Below are 26,100 nucleotides of genomic sequence, written 5' to 3' on the forward strand. Positions count from 1 at the left end.
GAGTTACTGCAGCAGGGAATTGAAATAGGGCATGACAGAATTCAGATGCGGTATTACACCAAGGGCATTCATCTACATGGAGCATATGGCGCACTTTCAGTAGCACGCAAACAGCAAGTGAAGCAGTACAAGTTCACCAGAGAAAGTGATCGAAGCAATACAAGTTCTCCAGAGGAAGTTAACCCAACAACCTGTTATTTGCTAGCTTAACTTGACAGTTTCTTATACAACAGGTATACCAATATACCATACCATAACTCACAAGGTGGCAAACATGCTAATTCAATATGGAAGAACTAAAGAAACAGAGGAAGTACTCTACAAAGCATTCAGGTATACCAATATTTTCTCATTTAGAAACAATGAGCAAAATTTTAAAATCCGAACTTTAATATTTGCTCATTTAGACTCAATGAGCAAAAATTTTAAATAGAAACTATAATATTTGCTCATTTAGACACAATGAGCAAAAGTTTAAAGTTCGGATTTTAATATTTGCTCAATTATACACAATGAGCAAAAAATTTAACATCCGAACTATAATATTTGCTCATTTAGACTCAATGAGCAAAATTTTCAAATCGAAACTATAATATTTGCTCATTTAGATATAATGAACAAAAGTTTAAAATCCGAACTTTAATATTTGCTCATTTAATCGAAACTATAATATTTGCTCATTTAAAAACATCGAGTAAATGTTTAAAATCCGAACTTTAATATTTACTCATGTAGACACAATGAGCAAAAATTTTAAAATCCGAACTTTAATATTTGCTCATTTCGAAACAATGAGCAAAATTTTAAAATTCGAACTTTACTATTTGCTCATTTAGACCCAATGAGCAAAAAATTTAAATGGAAACTATAATGTTTGCTCATTTAGACACAATGAGCAAAAGTTTAAAGTTCGGATTTTAATATTTGCTCATTTATACACAATGAGCAAAATTTTAACATCCGAACATTAATATTTGCTCATTTAGACTCAATGAACAAAAATTTCAAATTGAAACTATAATATTTGCTCATTTAGACACAATGAGCAAAAGTTTAAAGTTTGAATTTTAATATTTGCTCATTTAGACACAATGAGCAAAATTTTAACATTCGAACTTTAATATTTGCTCATTTAGACTCAATGAGCAAAAATTTCAAATAGAAACTATAATATTTGCTCATTTAGATATAATGAACAAAAGTTTAAAATCCGAACTTTAATATTTTCTCATTTAGACCCAATGAGAAAATGTTTAAAATCCGAACTTTAATATTTACTCATTTAAACACAATGAGCAAAAATCTAAAATCGGAACTATAATATTTGCTCATTTAGGCACAATGAGCAAAAGTTTAAAATCGAACTTTAATATTTGCTCATTTAAAAACAATGAGCAAATGTTTAAAATCCAAACTTTAATATTTGCTCATTTAGATACAATGAGCAAAATTTTAAAATCCGAACTTTAATATTTGCTCATTTAGACACAATGAGCAAAAATATTTTAAAATCCGAACTTTAATATTTGCTCATTTAGACACGATGAGCAAAAGTTTAAAGTTCGGATTTTAATATTTGCTCATTTAGACCCAATGAGCAAATGTTTAAAATCCGAACTTTAATATTTACTCATTTAAAAACAATGAGCTAGCAAAAATTTAAAATTGAAATTATAATATTTGTTTATTTAGACACAATGAGCAAAAGTTTAAAGTTCGTATTTTAATATTTGCTCATTTAGATAAAATGAGCAAAAACTTTAAAATCCGAACTTTAATATTTGCTCATTTAGACAGAATGAGCAAAACTATTTTTGCTCATTTTATATAGTTCACACAAATGAGCAAATATTTTTGCTCATTTTTAAAATTTTAAAATTCGTGTTTGTTAATATTCAAAACTTTTGCTCATTGTGTCTAAATGAGCAAATATTTTAAAATCTCCGATTACTTAACATTCAAAAAATTTGCTCATTTTTTTAAAAAAATTAGACAAGTGAGCAAATACCTTTTCTCATTTTTAATAAGTTTACACAAATGAGCAAATATTTTTGCCCATTTTTAAAATTTTAAAGTTCGGGTTTGTTAATATTCAAAACTTTGGTTCATTGTGTCTAAATGAGCAAATATTTTAAAATCTCATATTACTTATTATTCAAAAAATTTGTTCATGTTTTATATTTTACATAAATGAGCAAATATTTTTGCTCATTTTTTATCGTTTACACAAATGAGCAAATATTTTTGCTCATTTTTATCGTTTACATAAATGAGCAAATTTTTTTGCTCATTTCTTATACTTTACACAAATGAGCAAATATTTTTGCTCATTTTTTATCGTTTACACAAATGAGCAAATATTTTTGCTCATTTCTTATAGTTTACACAAATGAGCAAATTATTTTGCTCATTTCTTATACTTTACACAAATGAGCAAATATTTTTGCTTATTTTTTATCGATTACACAAATGAGCAAATATTTTTGCTCATTTCTTATAGTTTACACAAATGAACAATTTTTTTTGCTCATTTCTTATAGTTTACACAAATGAGCAAATTTTTTTTGCTCATTTATAAAATTTTAAAGTTCGGGTTTGTTAATATTCAAAACTTTTGCTCATCGTGCCTAAATGAGCAAATATTTTAAAATCTCAGATTACTTAACATTCCAAAAATTTGCTCATTTTTTATCGTTTACACAAATGAGCAAATATTTTTGCTCATTTTTTATCGTTTACACAAATGAGCAACTATTTTTGCTCATTTCTTGTACTTTACACAAATGAGCAAATATTTTTGATTGATACTTCTACAGGTTGCTTTATGCATTCACAATATTGTATATCAAGGAAGATTTGCCTTGGAAGATTATCGCATCTTAATCTGCCTGAGGAATTGAAACTAGCTTTTGATTTCGTTGATGGGTAATGTAAGTTAGTATCTTATTAATATTGCATTCCATGGATTAATTAAGTAGTAGTTCAAGAATTAATATAATGTCAAAGGATTTTTATCAGGTATGATAAACCTGTAAAGGGTAGGAAAATTAACTGGATGAAGGCGGGTATTCTGGAATCAGACCGTGTTGTAATTGTTAGCCCCTTTTATGCACAAAAGCTTATGTCGGGTATTGAGAGAGGAGTTGAACTCAACAAAGAATCTCAGAGAACTGGAATCACTGGCATAGTGAACAGCATGGATGTAGGATAGTCCGGTAGGAGAACTAATATCATAAACAAAAGACAAGAGTTGCCTATGTAGGATTCGAACCTACATCATTGTGCAATGGCACAAAGCTCTACCAATTGAGCTAATAGGCATTACTTCATGTTGGTACCAACACAATACGAACTTTTGATGTTTTGTCTAAACATAAATTTTTTCAGAAACGCTTAGAAGTAGCAGCAACCAGAAAATCAAATCAAGATTCCAAGGTTATTATATACATACCCTGACACTTATGCTTGGTTTGTTGAAAAAATTGTCTAATACTACAGTTACACACTTTAACTCCATTTTAAGTACTCCGAACTCCAAAGAGACACGAGGATATCAGCAATACAAACCATCAGATCAATCTCAAATTGGTTGTACTAGAAATGACCACTTTCAAATACTTCTCTGGTAAAGAACACTTCCCGAGATCCAGACCTTGAGTAGCTCAGAGATGCAGCAACAACATGAAGGTTAGTTACATGGCCTTTGGTGATAAATAAAATCTTGAAAACAATACAGGACATGAATAGGGAAGAGAAAAACATCTCTTATTTAGTTCTTTTGTACAAATTCACTGACTTCACCTATCTACACCTCACGCTTTCAACAAAAAGATATTACCTCACACGCAAACTCATCTAGAAACCCGGCTAACAACAAACTCTGTATTTCTTGTACTATAAAATCTGTATCTTCTTCTAAGTCTAACCATGCAATCTCCTTTATATACAGTTTATCAAATATTCAAATGAGTCCCTCTTGAATTCCTGTTGCTGGTTCACCAGCAACGACCATAATTCTTCCTCGATGCCCTCCTGACATTTTTGCCTTTAACTTAATCTTTTTGTTACAGATTGTTTCCATGTATTTAAGCCAACTGAAGGTTTGAAAATGTCCAGAAGCCCTGAGTTTAAGCAGTCAATTAAGAGTTGTCTATCTGACTTCTCCCATGGCATATGCTTGCCGTACTTCTCTAGCGTGTCAAACACTGAAGGTTCCAAGACATAACCCTGCAAACACCATGTTTTGCTTTCCATCTCAAAGTCCCTCATATGAAGACCTCATTCCACCACCACATCAACTACATATGAAAAATCCCAGCTTTCTTTGATTAAAGTTTGATAAATTTCCATCATTTGTGGATTGTTCTGATACAAACCAACTGAACCTTCATTATGAACACATATTTTCAGCAGCTCAGCATAACATTATCACATACAACAACACTATAATTGACTCCAGAGATAAACACCAGATGTTCTATACAAGCACTGAAATCTCTCCCCTTCATCCTATAATACGCCAATGCTAAAAAAACAGAAGCCCCAACACAATAATATTTATTTTCTTCTATCCATTGCTAAAAAAAATTAAGGGTGAACTAAATCGATTTGTGATATGACTGATGTCCAGAAACTTGCACATGAGCAAATCAAACCCCCAACAAAAAATATGAGCAAATCAAACGTAAAAAAGGTGTTAATAATTGACATAATTTCGCAGTAAGAATTTACTAATCAATTCAATATATTTCGAAATCAAAATTTACTAATCAAGTCAATTTCGCAATCAATTTGTAATTTCGAAAACAACAGCAAAATAATCAGAAAAATAAAAAAAAAGCTACAGACTAATTGAATGAAGAGAGAAAAATTAAAGCAACAAAAACTAAGAAAAACAAAAAATAAAAAACGTACCCTGGAGAATTGAAAGAAGATCGCAAAGAAGCTAAAGAGATATGCAAGGAGAATCAAGTAAGTTGAAGAAAATGAAGAACAACTATCGAGTAATTGAACGAAAAGAGAGAAATTAAAGTAGCAAAAACTGAAAAATATCAAAAAAATCAAATACGTACCTGAAGAAGACGAGGATCACCAAAAACCTCGAGATTTGCAAGGAGAATTTCCAAATTTGAAGAACACGAAGAAACACAGGAGAGGTTTTAAGAGAGGAGAGAGAAAACTGAAAGATGAGAGAGAAAGAATTCCGAAAAATCACGTTGTGAGGGAAGGTCATTCAACGCGGCGAAATTACTAATTTGCCCTTAATGTTTCATTTAGTCAGACAGATCGCGCGCCGTTGGATTTTTTTTGTTTGGACGGTATAGATCGCTTCTCATTCTTCTCATTTTAGTGATCTTCTCATTGGAGGGGGACCCTATATATATATATATATATATATATATATATATATATATATATATATATATATATATATATATATATATATTTGGCTATATTGGGTACTGTAGTCCCATATGCTATAGTATGAAATTATGGACTAATACTTCCTCAAATTGGACACAAGCCATGGGCTGGCGGGTTCGTTTTTTCGGATATCTGATATGTGTGGAAACACACATATCAACTAAAAGACAAATAGCTAAAAGACAAAAAAGAAAGTACCATTCATGTAAAAAAAGTACCATTCTGTAAAAAAAAAAGTACCATTTGTATTTAGAAAAGTACCATTTAATTATTTTTTTTGTCATTTTTCTTATTTTGTCTTATGTTCTGATATGTATTTCTCCATACATATCTGATATGTATTTGTACTTCCTCTAGGCTGAGAAACCCTCCCACTGTTTCGAAGTTGCATCTCCCTCCGGCCACTATTTCGAAATTGCATCCAAGCGCTCCAAGCAGTGGCGCAGCTCCATACTCTCTGCTCACACTACACACTGAACCCGAGTTAGAGAGAGAAACAGCAATGGCGAACGATGCAGACATGAGCGGTTGGACAGACCTTCTTCACTCCTCCACCAAACTTCTCGAACAAGCCGCTCCTTCAGCACAGTTCCCCCCTCTCCAGGTTTCTCTATTGAATTTCATCGTCGATTTTTCAAGCTTTTTCTACATTTTCTGAATGTTTAATTATATATTCTAACTATTATTTGGATTGATGATTGTAGAGGAATTTGGATCAATTGGAAGCCTTGTCGAAGAAACTCAAGGCTAAAACCCTAAGAAATGAAGCTCCTTCTCAGTCTATTGCTGCTACCAGGTACCCTTTTTTCATTTTATGGCCCAATTGTTTCTGAAATGAAATCACATTATGCTGAATGTTCGCCATTTTTGTTATAATCAATATTTGCTTGGTATATTTATTGTATATGCTAGTAATGCAGCCATATGCTGGATATCTCCGGAATTCTGTAGTTTTTAATTTGGTATGGGGCCGGGGGGCAGGTTGTGGGGATAGAGGACGGAAAATACGAACATTTTCTCGATGACCAAGGTAATAACTTTTAGGAACGGTAGTGTTTGTCTCCATTTATATTGATCATCATTGATTCCCACCTTTCTCTAACAGGAGGTATACATTTCCTGGGATTTAATTCCTTGTACCAAACCAATTACTAAGTTCCTCATGGTTGTATGCTTGTCTTAACTCTTAAGGGAAGTGGAAGATTGCAATGGAACAAGGTTAAGGAAGGAGATGCGTTTTGTGGTGTTCGGAGGGATAAAGAGGAAGATGATAGGATTTCGTTTTTCGTGCCTCATGTCTACTCTCTTTTCCGTAGACTCTATTTTTTCCTTTATTTCTCTTAACAAAATGATTTTCACTATAAAGAATGCAAGTATTATAAGGAAACAAATTGAATATTAAAAGCTAAAATGGCAAATTAATGTTAAGCATAAGGATAGAACTCATGACCAGTTGTACTTTAACAAAGCTTTAATTGCATCCTCAAGTACCACCAAGCTACAACTTTGTTTTTTCTATTAAATATAGTAATAAATATTTTAAAGAGGGTAGACAATTGTCTACCCACTTTGCCTTATAGATCCACCCATGGGAGTAGTGGGACTAAGGCATGGTTGTTGTTGTTGTAGTACTTAATATATAATAATTCTGTATCATGATAGTATGATTATAAAAGAGAAATTTGACCTTTCGGCTTTCGCTCTACCAGATTCCAGATCACCTATTAGGTGTAAGATAACTTGGTCTTGGGCAATAGTGTGTTTCAGAAGGGGCAGGGGTTTAGTATTTACTTCCTTTATGTTTTCTCCTTTAATAAACTCCTTAACTGAGTTAAAAGGTGTTATGCTGCCAGTTAGTTATCCGTGTTTTCACTTTCCATTTTATGCTTATCGGCTATTGCTGTGAACTTTATTCGGCTATTTGCTGCCTGTTAATAGGCTATTGGCTCGTGAGGGGATTAATGCAGAGCAACTTGCCAGGGATTTGAAGTCTTTTGAACTGAAGGTAAATGATATTGGATTGTTTTCAATGTACGGGGAACATAATCCTTGCTCTCAGCCTTTTTCAAAGGGAATAGTGTGTTTATATAATATGTTCTTTACGCTGTCCTGAAGCTCTTTATATTCCCATTATTATTTTCTTCAATTGGTGCAAATTGAACTTGCTGTACTTGTCAAAAGAATCTGGAAGTTTCACTTTAATCCCTTGCACTACCCGTTTTCCTTTTCTTTTCCTTTTATGTTGTATGGAATGGCTTGACTCATTTTACTTTCTTTGTCCGGAAGACCACATACGAGGATGTTTTCCCAGCTGAAGCAACTACCGTTGAAGAATTCCTCCAACAGGTATTTTCCTTTTGCGGTCATGGAAAGCATGTCTGTTGTTGCTTATGAGTATTTGAAAGTTACTGGCTGCTCATGTTCTAAGACTAAAATTTCAAGATAAAATCCAGGAATAGGTTTATGTTCCGTTCTTTTCTTATTTACTGTTAGATAGCTGGAAATTCAATAAAAATATGGATTTCTGCCTACCGTTCATTTTGTGTAAGAAACTGACTGTTCAAACTTTGTGCATATCTGTATACTTCCTAGTTCCTAGCACGAGTTGTTGTTTGTATTATTTTGTTCCTTACATTTTTCTTTGCAGGTACATGAGATGGCAATGGTCTCAGCCATCCAGGAAGCTCAGAAAGATAATCTGAGAAATTTTAATGATTATATGATGAAGGTTTTGGAGGTTAGTGTTCCAAGCAGGTTCCGCTGGTTTGTGCTCTCTTGTTTTTACGAACTTATTTTTGCAGCTGCTTCTCCTTGTTTTTCAGTATTATGTGCTTTATCCCAATATCTCAAAAAAGTTGCCATAATCTCCTGTAGTACATTATATTATCAAGAATTCGTTATTGTGATAAAATTTATTAGATCACTAAGTCTTCTATGTGGAATATTGTGTTAATACTTAAATTTTACGAAGTATGCCATTTATAAGTTGATTATTTGTTTGATTTATATATGCTTACTTAATCTTCTATTGAGAAAATAAGTGGGTTATTGTCTTTGTTGTTATTTCTTTTTTCCATGCTCACCTAGCCTGCACAACTATGATTAAAATATAATTGTTCCTTTGTGAAGTTTTATGCTGCATACAGGTTTCATCTTTCTGTGTTGTGTAATCTTGTGATTCATGCCGTAAATTGATGGTCACAGATACAATTCTGAGCTTGATGGTTATAATGTCATTCTCAAATTTTGAAATTGGCTTGTATTTTTACCCTTCATTGCAGTTAGAGAAGGATTTGATTTTTAGTAGATGTCCAACCCCAAGGTGCTATCACATGTGAGGAGGAGTGCTGAGATAATTAGATAAGGGATTGTAGATGTCTCTTTTACAACCCTCATGGTTTAGTTCTATTGTCAGTTGGCTTTAAATTGTATCCTAATCTGGGTTTGTAAGTTGTTTTATTTCCTCAATAGGTAGAAACTTTCTCATGTACAAATTGTTTTTATGCAACTGTTCTCTTTCTTTGATCATAGGCTATTTTGGCTTTCTTGAGTTCAAAATCTTAATTTATTTGATTATTGTTACTATGCTTCCAGAGTAATATTGCAGGAGAAAAAGAAGTTGTCTAATTACTGGAATTGAACATTAAAGTTTGTAGTTTGATTTTCTGCAGGATGATTGGCAAAAGGAGAAAAGGGATTTTCTTCAAGGCTTGAGCCGTATTTCAACCTTACCACGTTCAAATACTGGTGAAGCAAGTAATGCAATTACTCGTTCAGGTCAAATTGTATCAGTAGCTTCTACGCCTCTTGCCCTTAGTGGTTCCTCCAATATGGAGATTGTCCCTCATACTAATAAGCCCATTGAGGAAAAAAAGGCTTCAGTATATGCTGAGGCCGTGAGGAGCCTCAACAGCTCAAGGGAGCGGGCTTTATCATTCAAAGTAAGAATGTGGATTTGTAAAAACCATTCATATTTTACTGCATTTTTCTTAGTGTCTTTACCTGTGTGTGTTTTATTCTTATTTTATTGACATGAGTGTACCTGCTTAGCTCTTGTGATAGTGCATGACTGACCGCCTACTGAAAACACACTGGATAAAGCTTAGAAAGAGTACTAGAGAATTTGTGAAGGTAGAATTTCTGTTGGACATTGGACGTCAAACTTCAATAAATAACATTTATAATAGAATATACGAAGTAATTATTTGTTTTCCCCAAAAATCTCCAAAATGTTAGTCAAATCCCCCCCTTTCCCTCTGAGAAGAGATTAAACAGGACAACCCAATTCGGGTTTAGCATGACGACTTATAAAGGATAGGGTCTGTCACATTCACTTCTCTGTTCCTATACATATATATTCATTTGTTTATGCTTTAAGGACCTCTTCTCTTTTCCCCATTACTTTGTGATCCAATCATTCTTTTAGCATAATTGGACATAGTTACTTGAGGAAATCGTTTCTGTAACAACATATGTGGCTATTTAAAGAGTGTTAAGCTTTCCAAGCGAATTTGCTTATATTCTTATAAACAGCGCTCTATGACAAGCTTGACAACACAACACAAAACAAGTGTTTGAATGTCTAGGATTTTTACCCTTGTAAGTAATCAGGCCAATTCAACTCTACTTGTTCAACTAAACAGATCGATTTTGTGTTTAGATTTATAACACATAGTTAACTTACTCCAACCTATTTAACTGATTTGTGCCGGCGATCTCGGGTTTTCAATATACTTCCTCCATACCAAAATAAGCTTCCAAATTACTATATGAGGATGTTTGAAAAATTAGTCATTTCTTTTGAATTAGTGTGAAAATATCGAGAACTTTGAACACGTGATTTCCAAATCTACCTCTGTATTATTTGTTGAGAACTATAAGAAAACAATTTAAAGAGGACAAATTTGAACTTTGGAATGATAGTTTGGTAACGTTGTCATTCAGAGTTTGTTTGCCATGAATAAGAAATCCTTTATTACCGGAGCATTATTAACTTATCTTTTCTAGCTATTCTTTTTTGAAGCCTGCTACAGCTTTTAAGGTTGCTTTTGAAAGTTTGGCTTATGAGCCATATGGGGGAAAATCAGTCGGCATGCAGAAAATATGGCACCTTGTGCAGGTTAGTTACGAGATTATATGATTATTCTTGATGACTAAACAAGAACTCACTACTTTATTGATCATCCTTGCTTTAACTTTGACGAATTGGTCCCTTGCAGACATTGGTGGGTGAGGATATTAACTTTCAGCAAAATATTTCTAGGAAAATGTTATTGGTGAATGGTGCAAGGCGGCATCTGGAGTGGGGACATACGAAGCATATAATTGAAACAATACAAAATCATCCTGTACAGGTTATTGCCTACCTTCAGATTTATTGTTCAAGAGTTTCTCAAACCTGTTGCTTGTGCAATATGGTCTCCTGGTTCTTTCTTGCTTGCATTTGCATATGGATCTCTCAATTTGTCAAACAGGAATCGTCCAGTCTTTGCATATGTGTGCTTGCATCTTATATCTAACATGGGTTTGTCGCATTGACATATTTTGGTCTTGTTACCAGGCTGCACTTGGGGGATCAGTTGGTAATCTACAAAGAATACATGCCTTTCTTCGGGTTAGTTGGAACTATTGCAAATCAGTTGATTAACTTGATTGTCCCATGAAATGCTATTGTTTATTTTAGGACATTGAAATCATCAACGGCTTGTTTGCAGATCCGTTTACAAGATCATGGAGTTCTAGATTTTGACGCAGCTGATGCCAGGAGGCAACCTCCTTTGGATACAACTTGGCAACAGGTCCTGGATTTCTGTTTAATCAGATATACTATCAAGCATGTCCTTCCTGCTTTTGTTTTATGCAAACTGTCGCTACTACTTTGGTGAAATGACAAGGACGGAAGCATTTCTGACAATTTGAATCCCTACAATTTCCTAATTTATCTATCAGTATCAACATACTGTTTGAAACCTTGTGTTAGTTGATTAGTTCTTGTTAAATCAGGATCAAGTTCTGAAATTTGTTTCTCAACTTGGTTTAATTTCACATTTGATGATCATCTCTGTCACTTGGAACTTATAGAAGACCCAGTTATGAGATGGCTGTTGCCTGTTTAAAATTCTGAATCTTCTCATATGGTTATTTCAGATATATTTCTGTTTGAGAAGTGGGTATTACGATGAAGCGAAGAGTGTAGCTCAGTCATCTCGTGTTTCTCTTCAATTTGCTCCTCAGGTATTAGTTGTCCATCTTCTGCACCTTTGTGGGATTGTAGCTTTAAAATGTGGGATTGTAGCTTTAAGATGATGTTTCATATTCTGTTGGCAGCTTTCAGAATGGATATCTACTGGAGGGGTGGTATCTGCAAATACTGCTGCCGCTGCTTCTGAAGAATGTGAGAAAATGTTCAGAATGGGTGATCGTGGGGCTCGAGCAGTGTATGACAGAAAGAAACTGTTACTTTATGCCATGGTTTCTGGATCTCGCAAGCAGATTGACCGCCTGCTTAGAGAGTTACCAAATCTTTTCAACACCATAGAGGACTTTCTATGGTTTCAGTTGTGTGCCATACGTGAGAATTCTCATGGACCCTCATCCTCTGCACTGAATGAGGGATCTGTGCCTTACACCTTAGAGGATCTACAGACGTACCTTAATAAGTTTGAACCATCATATTACACCAAGAGTGGAAAGGACCCTCTCATGTACCCATATGTTTTGCTTTTAAGCATTCAGTTGTTACCAGCTGTCATCTACTTGTCGAAGGAAATGGGTGAAGGGTTTAACATTGATGCAGTTCACATAGCAATTACATTTGCGGATCACGGGGTTTTTTCAGAAGGTGCTGCTTCAGGACAAAAGATAGGATTGATGGATGCTTTTGCTGAAGTATCTAGCATGATTAGACAGTATGGCTCTGCATACTTAAGAATTGGGAATCTATCAATGGCACTGGAATATTTTGCACAAGCAGCTGCTGCAGTTGGAGGTGGCCAGTTGTCGTGGGTAGGAAGAGGTAGTTTAGATCAGCAAAGGCAGAGGAGCTTGATGCTGAAGCAGCTTCTTACAGAGTTGTTGTTACGTGATAATGGAATCCATCTCTTACTCGGACCTAGGGGAGCCGGAGAAGAAGCTGAACTAAGACGGTTTTTTACTGATGCTGGTTCGAGGCAACAATTTCTGCTTGAAGCAGCTCGGCAGTGCCAAGAAACTGGTTTGTATGACAAAGTAATACTCGAATTCTCTGGTTCATTATTGCTTTCTAGCTAATTAGTACTCTTCTATGAAAATAAATATTTTTTAATAATGCCTAAGAAAAGATGGTCACCTCCCTAATACAGTGGTAGTACTGCAATAGTTTCTCATTTGATTTCCAAAAATGCCCATGCTAAGATGGCCATGTTAGATTTACTTGAAAAAGAACTTCTTGGATAGTCATATTAGATCCTTAATATAAGGAGTTGATACTGTGTTGCCACTCCTTTGGGATGGAAAGTATAATATTTTACCTCGTGTTTCCTTGCTGTAGTCACAAATTCGACCATCGTCATTTTCCTAATGCCCTTTCCATATTGAATATCAGTCTGTAGAAATTCAGAAGAGAGTCGGTGCATTTGGAATGGCTTTAGATACAATTAATAAGTGCCTATCTGAGGCAATCTGCTCATTATCACGTGGAAAACTGGATGGTGATAGTCGGACAGCTGCGCTCATCCATTCTGGCAATGAGATATTAGAGATGTGCAAATATTATCCTGAGATCAGGTATTTCTTCTTTATTATGAGTAATCACAAAATTTTCCAAAATTTCCATTCAGCTGCATTCTTGTTTCATTAGCTTTATCTCGTACTTCCTCCGTTGCTTTTTGATTGCTCCATAGTCAAAAATTCACTTTATTAAAAATTGGGTGTAAAATGTGAATATGGGTTGATAAAATGGGTCCATGAGGAGAGAGATAGAGAGAGAACAAATAGGAAAACTTACCATAAGGTATGGAGCAATCTCAAATGGACACCCTAAAAAGGAATATGGGGCAATCTAAAGGGACAGAGGGAGTAGACGCTCCAGAAAGGGAAATGTAATGCCAAATACTGGCTAAACTTCAGCAGGAGTAAAAATTAGGATTGTATTTACAGATTCTTGGTTCTGTTGCTTTGTTATTAGCTTAGGATCTTGCTGGTTTCTGCCTTGTGCATACATTAATCTATACTGTAGCAGTAGGGGTAGATCCACCAAAAATTTGCTTGGGACAAACTTACTTGGATATTGCTCATGGCAGTTAAGTAATTTATATATGAAAAAACTGTAATTTTGCTCCTGGCGACCAATTTGGGAAGATACCTATTATAGTTGGTATCATTCCTAGTTAATTGAAAGCTGGGACTGTTTAAAGAAGACGGGGCATAGTTGGGACTGTTAATATCAAATTTTCCTTGAAATACACATTGAAACTAAATTAGGAACTTCTTACATAATAACATTTCTTTTATACTACCTCCGTTTTCCTGTTGCTGTAGCAACATAAACCAAGAAAAACTGAAAATTGGTGCCACCAAGTCAATCCGTGGACTATGGACCATGGTGCACAGTGAGCATGGTGCACCAGAAGAACATATGTGCATAAGCAAAAGAAGATGATACTACGACAAATAACATGCGATATAATATTTCATTTTTTTGTTATAAAAAATAATACTCCGTATATTATTTACTATTTATTAAAACTATAAATAAAAAATATATTCATGTTCTTTTCACGTAACCAGATGTTCTTTTAATTATATACTAGGGTTCTTTTAGTGCACCATGGTCTACCTTCTAAATTGCGCCACCAAGTGAGTACTTTTACATGGAGGATAGAGATAGAGAGTAAGAGAATTATTAAATATGATTGGGTCCCACAAAGTGACAAAGTGGGGTGGAAGATGATAATACATTAATAAAAGGTTATATAAATGGAATAAAGTGGGTACTTCAATGTTTATGATTCTCTTTATTTTTATTTTTACTTTTATTTTATTTTTAAAATTCTTTCAATTTTTTTTGTTTTTTGTTTTTTTTTTAATTTCACATGCTATTTTGAAATGTACTTATTTTACTTATTTATTTATTTTAAATTTTACTTATTTTTTATTATCTCTTACAATATTTCTTCTATAATACTTCTTATTTCCATGACACAATGGTGTTTTAGACACTATTCACACAAGCACCTTTGACTTCATTTTGTGGTTTATACATAAGAAAAAGCATAGTCGTGTGGGGTCTTATTAGATTTGTATCAATAAATATTATTTTAATATCAACTTTTTATAAATTTTTCCGATCCACAATTAGAGATATTGATGTTTGAAATCATGCATTGGCAAACGTGCCTAAATAATTGTGTCATTTAAAAAAGAACGGAGGAAGTATATATATATATTTTTTCTCTTATCCTACTTTCATTAATTTCACATTCTCTTGTTTTTTTCTTTTTACTTCCTGCTCCTTTCTGGTTTGATTGGTGACAATGATGATCTCCTACGACGATTCATGTTAGCCGACCCCAAATCATTTTGGGACTAAGGCTTTGTTGTTGTTGTTGTTGTTGTTGTTGTTGTATAAATGGAATAAAGTAAAAGCGAGTAGAACTTAGGAAAACACCTCCAAATGGAAAGCGCGTAGAACTTAAGAAAACGGAGGGAGTATATCAGTAAAAGAAAGTAAAAATGGAGTAAGTGAATAGTGCTAAAGTCAAAACGTTGCAATTAAAAGAGAACGGAGGAAGTATTACCTTTTTAGTTTACAAGTGAATTCGATGTCATTGTTTTCTCCCTCAGTGTGACAAGTCACACAATCAACTTGATTGCGTGACGACTTCACACTCATTTGGAGTTCGGCCCAAAATAGCATGGACTCACTGCATATACGTAATATTGCACGGGCTAATGACGTAAAATAAGTGATGGAGCGGATTGATCTGAATATATTGACGTAGTAAATTAGTAATTAGTTAATTACTTTTCAGTTTTTTTAGTTGGTTACTTTTCATATATTTTCTGGCAGTTACTTAACATACTCCCTCCGTCCAATGTATAAAAAGGCTAAAGCGCACCAAGACGGTTTGGAGTTCCCAGAGCCTTAGGCGCACCTGGTTGAAGTCGGGCGCCTAATAAAATATAGTTTTTTTTAAAAAAAAAATGGTGTGCGCCTCATCAAAATCGCCTCGCCCATACCATAAAAGGCGTCGCCTCCAAACGCCTTGCCTCTCAGGCGCGCCTTTCTATATGCTGCCTCCATCCCAAGTTAATCGACGCTATTTTTTTTTCCGTCCGTCCCAAAATAAGTGTCATACTTCCTTTTATGGCATGGACTCAACAATATTTTATTACATATCTCTTCCCACCACTAAAAGTTATGGCCCCACATCCTCTCACATTCAATTAAAAAATTTCTTCCACTATCTCCCACCATACCTACTTTTCTATTAAACTATAATAGATAAACTTACAACAAATTATCGCATAAAACTCCGTGAAAAGTCTATTTCAACGATTAAATAGGGACGGGTGGAGTAATATTTAAGGTTACTAATCGTATACGACTCTTTTAAGGGGTTATTTTTTTATATTATTTTGAGTTATTTATTATGTTATCGGGAGTTACTTAAAATAATATTTATGAGTTACTATTAAATTATTTGTCGGTGGGTTTATAAGGAGTACAATATTTTTGTTTTTTTGTTTTTGGACATAGGTTTAACACACATAATTAAAAAGGTTTTACAAACCTACATACTACAACCTAAAACAACACTAAGGTCTTTAAAGACCATTACATCTATTACAATAACACAAACCAAACACAAATGCCTAAACATTGAAAGGGCAACACGCACTTCTCGTTTCACCCCTTGATTGTAGACAAAGTTTTGCTTGCACAAGCTATGCTGCACTATCGTGCCAAGACTTCGTATCAATGTGATTTCTCTAAAGAAGATGACTTTGATGGTGGGCCGACAACCACCCGGAGACTCCTTTAAAAACCCTTGGATAAACCGGAAAGAGCGAAAGAGAAACAATGTTACGGCTTAGGTGGAAAGACCTTCTGCATTCACAAGCTTCACAAGCGTCTGGAAAAGACTTGTTTAGCATGTTATGAAACCCAATAAAATGGGGAGCAGCATTCAAGTAACTGATTTTGAAAGCGTTAAGATCAACTCTCAACGCTAACCTAAAGTGAAGATTAACAAAAGTTAACCTCCACAGAACAATACCCCATACCCAAACCCAAAGACACCGATCCTTCCTATTAACATGAACTTCTTACCTAATCAACCACCTTAGGAACCAACTCCCAAGCCCACATCCAAAAGCTTACTTAGTTACTTCCCCCCGTCCCACACACTACACAACCATTACCTGATAGGAAAATGTAAATGCTCACGCCAACTCCAAATTGAAACAACCAACACATGTTTTCCAATTTAAACCAGAAACCAGACAGCAAAATCAGCAATCTCACAAGGGATATAACTACAAACAACAAGAAAGAACCAATCAAAAACTGCGTAAAGCATCGTGTTAATGGAGAACTAACTTATAACTAATTAACAAACCACACAACAAGCAAGGGAGGAACGACCACTACGAGTTAGGCAAAATCAAATCCCTAGAACAAAACCCTTAACTAACCTTTATCTTTACCGTCAAGGTCGGGGTGGTTCGACACTACTAGACGGCGACGGTTAAAAAACGCGGGAAATGGCAAGCCTAAAACCTCACAAGATAGGTATACAAACCAAAAACTTGCAAAGAACACAACCTAAACTAGCGTTTCTAATTCCAAGCCAAACCCGAAAACCTAAACTAACCTTTACAGACGAACACACGGTGGCGTCGTCTAGGGACGATCTAGAAGAGGCGCTGGTGTTGTGAAGTTGACCGATCTACAACCTCCCAGCGTGAACCTAAAAGAAAAGAACAAATCCCCGACAAGAGGAGCTCGATCTAAGAGGAGGTGGAAGTGAATGCTTGGTTCCTCTTTCACCACTCAACTGGAGAATACAACCGCTCTGAATTGATGCAACCACTAAGAAATGAAACAAGTGCTTGTCGGCGACCCGAGTTGAGAGGCAAGCTCAGGCCGCCGACGGCACGATGGCTAGGGTTTGAGGGTTTTCTGTTTCTTTTTAGAGAGAGGCTAGAAAATTGTTTTTATAGAGAGGCTAGAAAATTCTTTTTATAGAGAGAACAATAGATAAAGGTTTCTATCCGCAAATGGGTTATTTATGGAGTATAATAATTTTTTTTTTTTAAAAGAAAGGTTTAGTTTTCATATTATATTTGAGTTACTTATGATAAGAAGTATTATTCGGGAGTAACTTTACATAATATTTGGAATTACTAATAACGTTATCTTGGGTTACGAATAATATATTAACTGTTGCTATTACATATTTTGAGTTAATTTTTACGTTATTCGGGTGTTACTTAACATAATGTTCAGAGTTAGGAATTAGATTATCATGGGTTACTAACTTACTATTAGTAATAAGTGTTACTATTGCTCTATTTTGAGTTACTTATACATTACTTAGGTGCTACTTAATATTTAGAGTTATTAATTAGATTATCGTGGGTTACTAGTAAGTGTTGATATTTCTCTATTTTGAGTTACTTTTTATATTATTCGGGATTTACTAATTAGATTATCGTGGGTTACTATTAATAATAAGTGTTGCTGTTACTCTATTTTGTGTTACATTTTACATTCTCCATGAGTTATTTCACCTAAAATTTAGAGTTACTATAATTTGATTATCGCAGATTTGCTGGTTACTATTAATATAACGTGTTAATATTATTCTATATTGAGTTCGGGAGTTATTTAACCTGATATTTAGAGTTACTAATTAATCATTTTCCTCTCTAAAGAAACATTACATATTCACCCAAAGAGCATTGCTTAATTTGCTTCATATCCATCAACCTATTTAACAACACCACAAGAAAATTAATGGTTTAACACTATTAGTTGTGAAGAGCTATTGAGTTTAGTCAGTCATGCTGAAGCGTAATACTCCTAGTACTCCAGATAACTAACTGTTAAACCCGAATTCAACTAGAAATATAAAAAATAAAAGGTACCCATGCTATTTCTTCAATCCCACATCGATTTCAACACCTCAAAGCTTCATATTTTCCAGAAAAATTGTATAAAAAAAGATCAAAACCACCAATTACAACAGATTTCTCAACAAATTGATAGTCCATACACAAATTAATTAACCTCATAATTCCCTACGCTGCATCCTGCACCCTCCACCCATTATCTCTCCTATAAACCCAGAGTCAAGAACTCTTGTTTCTTTTCTGAATTCGTTAACAACCGAAGAGCACCATTCAATTGCCGAAATCGAAAACCCATAATTTGAATTTGATTGGGTTTTTTTGTTATTCTCGCGAGGGTTTGCGAGGAGTTTCTTCAATTTTTTGCTTGAGAAAAAAAGTAGAAGCTAATTTAAGTGATGGAAGTTGAGAGGCATGTCAGAATAAAAACAGCCAAAGGGAAGGTATAATGGGGAATACTAGTGTGAACATGTCATACAATCAAATGAAGGCGTGGCAAGTCACATACGAAGTATAAGACTTTGTGTTTCTCCCTCTTCAACTAAATGCGATCATTTTACAGCTAAATAGACGTTACATGATGCAGTCTGCCTGTCTTAAAAAATTTCAAGTCAATGTGGACTTTGGAGTTCAGTATTTGTATGAACGTATGATTTTACTTGAATTAGCTTTTGGGTCGAATCTCGAGAGTATCTTCATCTACCTGCTGTTTCCTACTTCCCTGGTATTATGAGTTCTGTTCGCTCTTGTAGAGTTTCTATAGCAAAAAGCCATAATGGATATCATGTGCTATGGTATAGCTGGATTCATATTTTCTATGCTGAATAGTAATTTGAATGTTGTGTGCAGTGTGAAAGATAGAGAGCATGTCATAGAACAAGAAACTGTGTTAAGACAACTTGAGGCGACACTGTCAATTCAAGAGCATGCACGACAGGGCCACCATTTGGATGCATTACGGGAGATAGCTAAGCTTCCTTTTCTACCACTGGATCCACGTGCAACAGGGTTAAGCATGGATTCATTCCAGAATTTATCTCCTTATGTCCAGGCTTGTGTCCCTGACCTTCTAAGAGTTGCCTTAAGTTGTTTAGACAATGTGACAGATACTGATGGATCTCTCCGTGCTTTGAGAACAAAGGTAGTATTTAAATGCTTGTACACTAGTGATTACATTACTAATGAGATGTGCTGGTTGCTATTTATGGTAGATATGATTAAATTGCTAGTCTGATATGAATTTCCACTTTTGCAGATTGCAAATTTCCTAGCGAACAATCTACATCGAAACTGGCCTCATGATTTGTTTGAGAAAGTTGCAAGAAGCCTTTGAAGTAAAACATAAGGGAAAGGTTGGCAGCTTGGACAGTGTTGCCATGCTTACTTTTCAGTCAGGTGCTGGTGGCAAGCGGTCACCATTCATCTTGCACATTTTGTACAAATATGAAGCAAGAATTTCATTTTTCCTTGGGTTTTGTTCCTCCCTTCCCGAATGCAAATGTTTATATAGAGTTTTTCTTTGGGTTTGTGTGTATGTTTGTGATAGTTTTAGCTTACATCTTTGTCCTTTCATGAGTAACTTATTAACTTTGCTTATAGCAGTTAGAAAATATTAACGATAACTAGAATACTATTTAGCAATAGTTTTTCAGCTATGCTCCCCGAGTGTATAAATTCGTTGTACGGAAAATATGATTGTCCTTGATATTAAGTTTCTGTTTCTTTAACCAATATTCTGCTATTTAGGGTCTCCACTCTTGTGAATCCATGGATGCCATTTGGGGTTATATAAAAAGGTTTCTCTTTTTTCCATACTGGGGTTTTGCGGTTCTAACTGTTGATTTCTAGTCCATCCTTCGTGAATTATTACTAGTAGCCATAGGGCTGCCCAGGGTTACACTGTATATACAGTGATATTTTGGAATAGCTATAGACTTCCAGATAAAGGGAGGAAGTAATACCTAGGTGCAATTTCTTAATAAAAACATGAAAATTAAAAATTAAAAAGAGGTAACGTAGTGAATGGCATGTTTGTTCAAAAGACACGATAATAGAGTTTTTGTTATTCATACAAATGACAACATTTATTTTCCACAACCTGGTGTATCTTATACACGATACAACCAATATTATTTCTTTGCTGATTTAGAAGTTAGAACTTCCTCAAATGAGCATATATATCCGTAGAGTAAATAATTTCCGGAGATCAGTACTTACGCCTACAAAGCGTAAGACCGTCACCAATAGAAAGAAGGACAGACTCAATTCTAGGGTCAGTAGCAAGGAAAGTATTCAAGTTCTTAATTGCTTCATGTCCATGTTTTTTAATGTATTCCATAACAGGATCATTCTTGAACACTTGATCATCATCAGCAAATGCAACTGAACCAAACCAAAGAGTGTTATCAAATGCTATTACTCCTCCAACCTTTACTAGTTTCATCAATGGCTCATGGTAATTTATGTAGTTCTCCTTATCCGCGTCCACGAATGCAAAATCAAAGCTCCCTTCCTTGCCCTGCAGCAATAAAATATATTTTATTTTATTTGTTACACAAAACTAGCTATTTTTCTACAAACCAATTATTTCAAAAATATACTTCTCACTTGTGTACCTTGCTTACTAGGTCATTCAAAAATGGCATGGCATTTCCTTGAACAAACTCGATTTTGTGTTCAATTCCGGCCTTTTTAATGGATGGCAATCCAACCTCGTAAGCCTCTCTGTTCGGATCAACTGCTAGAACCTACGTACATATAATCATACAAATAAGTGTTAATCAGTCTCCTAACACTTTGTGCCCCGAGGCCCTGATAAGTAAAAGTTACTCATTATGAACGAGTATCTAGATGAATTAATGTGGCTCTAGCTTGATGACACTTCCCAATTATACAAAATTACATATATTTCCCTAATAATATTTAGGCAAATATTTACTTCCTAAAATTTTATTAATATTTTACCTTGCCATCATCAGGGAGAGCGAGTGCAGTAGCAAGAAGTGAATAGCCGGTAAAAACTCCAATTTCCAAAGTGTTTTTGGCGTTCATGAGCTTCAATAACATTGCAAGGAATTGTGTTTCATCAACTGCTGCGTTCATGATGCTCCTGGATATCAATCCACACACACAATTATTTAAGTAACCTCATTCAATTCAATTTTGTCAACATACCACATTTTCGTACTCTTAGTTAGTGTATATGGAGTACACTAAAACCGTTATATTAGCATGTATGCGACATCTCATAAAATTGGAATATTCCACATATCATACCAAGTATTTAATTTGCACATCTCTAAGGCCATGTTTTATGGTTCACCTTATTTTCAAATTTCAATTATACCAAGAAAATTAAGTTTAGTTAATAAGGAAAATAAGCTCTAAAGTTCAAATTATAACTAAAATAGTTAAGTATAAGTCTAGAGGAATATAACGTCCGCTCATGCATAGTATAACCGGTTATACCAGATTGAACTATTTTCTTTACTTATTTACTCATTTAAAATTGAACACCAAGCTCATACAAGATATATACAACTGGTAAGTATCTGTATAGATTGATAGAGTAGAGAAAGATAGATAGAACGAATAAAGAGGAAGAGAAAGATAAATCACATGTGCTTGTATTTCTCAATAGTGGTCTCTCTAATTTCCTTCAATTGCTCGTGCTCATTGGGGTAACCACTGGTTTTCAAGATATACTGCCGTTATTCAACAACAACAAAAAAACAATTTAATAATCAAATTTTCATAAAATTAACTACACAAAAAATTAATTGTAAGAACAATAATATGTATATAACTAACCTCAGCAAGGGCTGGACTGTTGAGAATGATTTTTTCCTTAATTGTTTTAAAATCATCATTCATTGCTCCTAAGATAATTACTTGTTAATTTAATTTTCTTAATTAATTGATAATTAGGAGAAGTAAATTATAAAGAAAATCTTTGAGGCAATAATAAAATTAAGCTAAACGGAGTACTATATATATATATTGATTTTTTAGGCTATTTACATGTGGACATATTTTTCAAATTCTTGCTTTGATAATTTGAGTTTGAATATTCAATATTGCTAGCCGCCTTGCATGAAAAAACTAAAAATTTGACTCTTCCTTCAGCCACCTACTTTTGATGATCACTACTTTGATGATCAATACAGAGTTTCTCACGTCTAAATTTGGTCAAAACCTCTACTCCGCAAGTCCGCATCATTCTACTGTTACTGTTACTCGCATTCGTTCCTCTTTGTTTACCCGCAGTGGCGGATCCAGGATTATAAAAAAAAAAGTGGATAATTCTTAATGTTTTTTTTATAATGATAAACTCGTGTAGTTAATTCTAGAAATCGCAAAATAGATTGAGATTTCTTTAAAATGTGTACTAAAAACTATAAAGATGACTACTATGATAGAGTAGTAGTTAAAGTACATTATTTTATTGTTATTAGTCTTTCCTTTCAGTAATAATAAACTTTATTTGCCAAAAAAGTGGACTTTTGAAAGAAAAAAAATTTAGTCTAATTAAATGAGGCGGAAAAAGAAATAATGTTATTAAAAAAGAAGAGGAAAAGATACCCATTGTTCAATGTTCATTCCCATACACTAGAGTAGTAGGTTTTTTTTTATAGTGATAATACGTGTATTTGATTTTAGACATCGTAAAGTTTAAGTAGATTGAGAATTTTTTAAATCGTATCACTAAAAATCTATAAAATAATGTACAAAAATGAAAATGACTGTAATAGTTTAAGTAAGTAATTTTATTGTTATTACTCTTTCTATTGGTAATAAATAAACTTTATTTACCAAAAAAGTGGACTTTTTGAAAGAAAAAAAAATAGTCTAATTAAATGAGGTGGAAAACGAAATAATGCTTCGATTTAGTAAAATAAAGGAGGAAAAGGTCCAAATTGTTCATCTCGTGCACTCGAACCCGTGATCTTTGGGGCCCTGCCTTGCAAGAAGATCTCTCCGCTTACTACTGAAGCAAGCTGGGTTTAAGTGTCTTTTCGGCAGATGTAACAACATAATCTAATTTTAGAATTTGAAACTTTTAAATTTGAAACTTTTAAATTAATTATTAACACTTTTAAATTAATTATTAACATTAATAATCAAATTCGCTGAACATAAACGAAATCAACAAAAAGTTAACAAACGAATTTAACCAAATTACTCTGTAACATTAATACGTGGTAGATGAATTTAACAAAATACTTCCTCCATTTATGAATAAATGCATCAGTTTGACTAACACTCTTGCTAATGCATAACTTGATCTCTAATATATCTAATTGTATACGAGTTATTAGTAAAAGTTATAAAAATTTGATATTATAAAAATATAAATTGTGATTAATCCAACAACATATTACTCCACACATGATAACATATATTAATAAAAAAAAAAATCAAGTTAATAATAGCATATAGTGTAAAAGTCCAAGTAATGCATCTATTCAGAAGCGGAGGGAGTGGGAAAAAAACATCGATCAATCTATACTAATATATTAAAAATCTTTGTGAAAAACGTATATGTCTCATGTAATACTCTCCCTTTACGCCACATCTTCCACTCTCACCAAGTGTTATGCCATGGGATAAACAACCAAAAATCAATATAATGAGTTTCGTACACATGATCTCAAGTGTAGATAATAACTCTATTACCATCTTAACCAATCACCAATTGTGGTGTATCTCTTTACATTAATTTATAAATAAATGTTAACATGAAGTTTGATATGTTCATATTTTAGAGTGTTTTTACTCCCGTCTCTTAGTACTTTTCGATCTCAAATGAGCTATTCAGAGCTATTTTTAGTACTAACTAGTTTTTGGGCCCTAGTAATCTATACATAGTATTTAAAAACCCACACCATAAACACAATAATGCCACATGTCATTCTCCTTCCATATTTTTTTAATGCCATATGTCACTCTCTTCACTCATAGTGCCACATGTCATTCTCCTTTCATGATTTTTTGGTTTAAACTTAAAGGAATTAAATAATTAAATACGGAGTAAATCAAGCCATAATTACTTTTTGCCAAGGAAACGTCAATCTGCTCGACTTCCACAACTCCCCCCTTCATCTTCAATCTTTTATACTCCGTATATAATTTCCTCAAACTTCACCATTGGTAATCGGATCGAACACCAGACCTCTTTGTTAAATGTTGCACGTTCTACCAACTACAACTTATATTATATTTTCTATATAAACATATATGTTCTTTTTACAATAAAATAACAAATTGAATAAATTTGAATACAAAAAAAGGGAATGATTACTTCATTTATAAATGTACAATTATTATTTTCCTAGGTTAAGCCTCAAAAATAAAAATAAAAGCCCGTGGTAAGAGAAGAAACATTTACGGTGGTTGAGTAATTATAGAACAATATACATGCACAAGGGTGCACCGTGAACTCTCTCACATTTTCTCCTTATATGTGAGGAGAAAATGTGATAGGGACCACCAATGGGTATAAAAGTTCCATTGGGTGGACGATGCACTAATAATGTCCAGAGTAATGAATCAACTAATGATGAATAAAAGGATCCGAATTTGTTTTGATTTTCGGGTGTAGGGTTTCAGCCTGGAAAGGTTGCTAATCGACCACAACAAATAAATCCGAATAAAAGTCAAAACCCGGGACAACGCTCGGGCCACACACTGGTTATTCTTCAACAACCTCCCCCCATTAACTCTTTCCTAGTTTCCTTCGATGGTTCCTTGAGTCCTCATCGTATTATATTATTATGAGACTTTGCCATAAAATATATCATAAGGTTTTCTCTTTATATGTTATATGTTATATGTTGGAAGTATAATGGAGTTTAGAAGTTATGATGTTTTTAAGCAGGTGTTAGAAGGTGTTTAAACTAAATGACGATAATAAAACTTTATAATCTATGAAGTCTTGTCTTTTTAATCATTATATTTTTCTCCTTATGTTCATCTCTCCTAAAAAAATAGATCCACTTTAAATCACTTATTACCACTAATAACATATCATTTGTACAAAAATCAAATAAAATTGTTACATTGTACGACTATACTCATGATATCCAACGAAGGGAAAGGCTTAAAAAATTCTAACTATTAAACTTTATTGACCAAAATTTTCTTATAGGAGAACTAAAACTAATTGTAAGTTTCCTAACAACAAAAATATACAAATAAACCCCACATAAAAGTCTCAAAATGTTGATGACGATTTACCTACCTTTAATAATTTGCTTGGAAACCATTACAATATAAGATTCTCCTTCTTCGCAAAATGAATTGCAACTAATTAAGAAAGAAAAATCACTAGAGGAAAAAACCTCAAGTGCGGGCTCATTTTATGGGGTTTAGTGCGGGCTTTTACATGTGCAGCACATGGCCTGCCCGCACTTGATGTTTCTCAAGTGCTGCCAATTTGTAAAATGACCCCGCACTTGACATATTTTGTGCTGCCAATTTTAGAATATGAGCCCGCACTTGATATATTTGGTGCTGCCAATTTTGAAAATGAGCCCGCACTTGACATATTTGGTGCTGCCAATA

General features: G+C 33.9%; 2 protein-coding genes and 1 pseudogene across 2 annotated transcripts; 2 read left to right on the forward strand and 1 right to left on the reverse strand.

Annotated features, from left to right (window-relative positions):
• The first annotated feature begins 45 nt into the window (after positions 1–45).
• LOC130469614 (granule-bound starch synthase 1, chloroplastic/amyloplastic-like) lies at positions 46–3,211 on the forward strand (annotated as a pseudogene).
• Positions 3,212–5,787: 2,576 nt separating this feature from the next.
• LOC110802221 (nuclear pore complex protein NUP93A) lies at positions 5,788–20,264 on the forward strand. The gene is made up of 15 exons (XM_022007657.2): positions 5,788–6,028; positions 6,129–6,220; positions 7,363–7,429; positions 7,711–7,770; positions 8,072–8,161; positions 9,096–9,365; positions 10,448–10,543; positions 10,644–10,778; positions 10,985–11,038; positions 11,139–11,222; positions 11,572–11,658; positions 11,752–12,651; positions 13,007–13,188; positions 19,387–19,678; positions 19,793–20,264. Exons 1-15 carry the CDS (start codon positions 5,927–5,929, stop codon positions 19,868–19,870), a joined length of 2,589 nt encoding a protein of 862 aa, XP_021863349.1. The 5' UTR covers positions 5,788–5,926; the 3' UTR covers positions 19,871–20,264.
• Positions 20,265–20,567: 303 nt separating this feature from the next.
• LOC110802224 (flavonoid 3',5'-methyltransferase) lies at positions 20,568–22,507 on the reverse strand. Its single transcript, XM_022007664.2, has 5 exons — positions 22,348–22,507; positions 22,156–22,241; positions 21,502–21,646; positions 21,153–21,284; positions 20,568–21,055 (listed from the first exon to the last, which is right to left on the reverse strand). The coding sequence occupies exons 1-5, from the start codon at positions 22,408–22,410 to the stop codon at positions 20,744–20,746; spliced, it is 738 nt and encodes a 245-aa protein (XP_021863356.1). The 5' UTR covers positions 22,411–22,507; the 3' UTR covers positions 20,568–20,743.
• Positions 22,508–26,100: the final 3,593 nt, after the last annotated feature.

The sequence above is a fragment of the Spinacia oleracea genome, chromosome 3 (assembly GCF_020520425.1).
Source record: "Spinacia oleracea cultivar Varoflay chromosome 3, BTI_SOV_V1, whole genome shotgun sequence".
NCBI classification, from domain to species: Eukaryota; Viridiplantae; Streptophyta; class Magnoliopsida; order Caryophyllales; family Amaranthaceae; genus Spinacia; species Spinacia oleracea.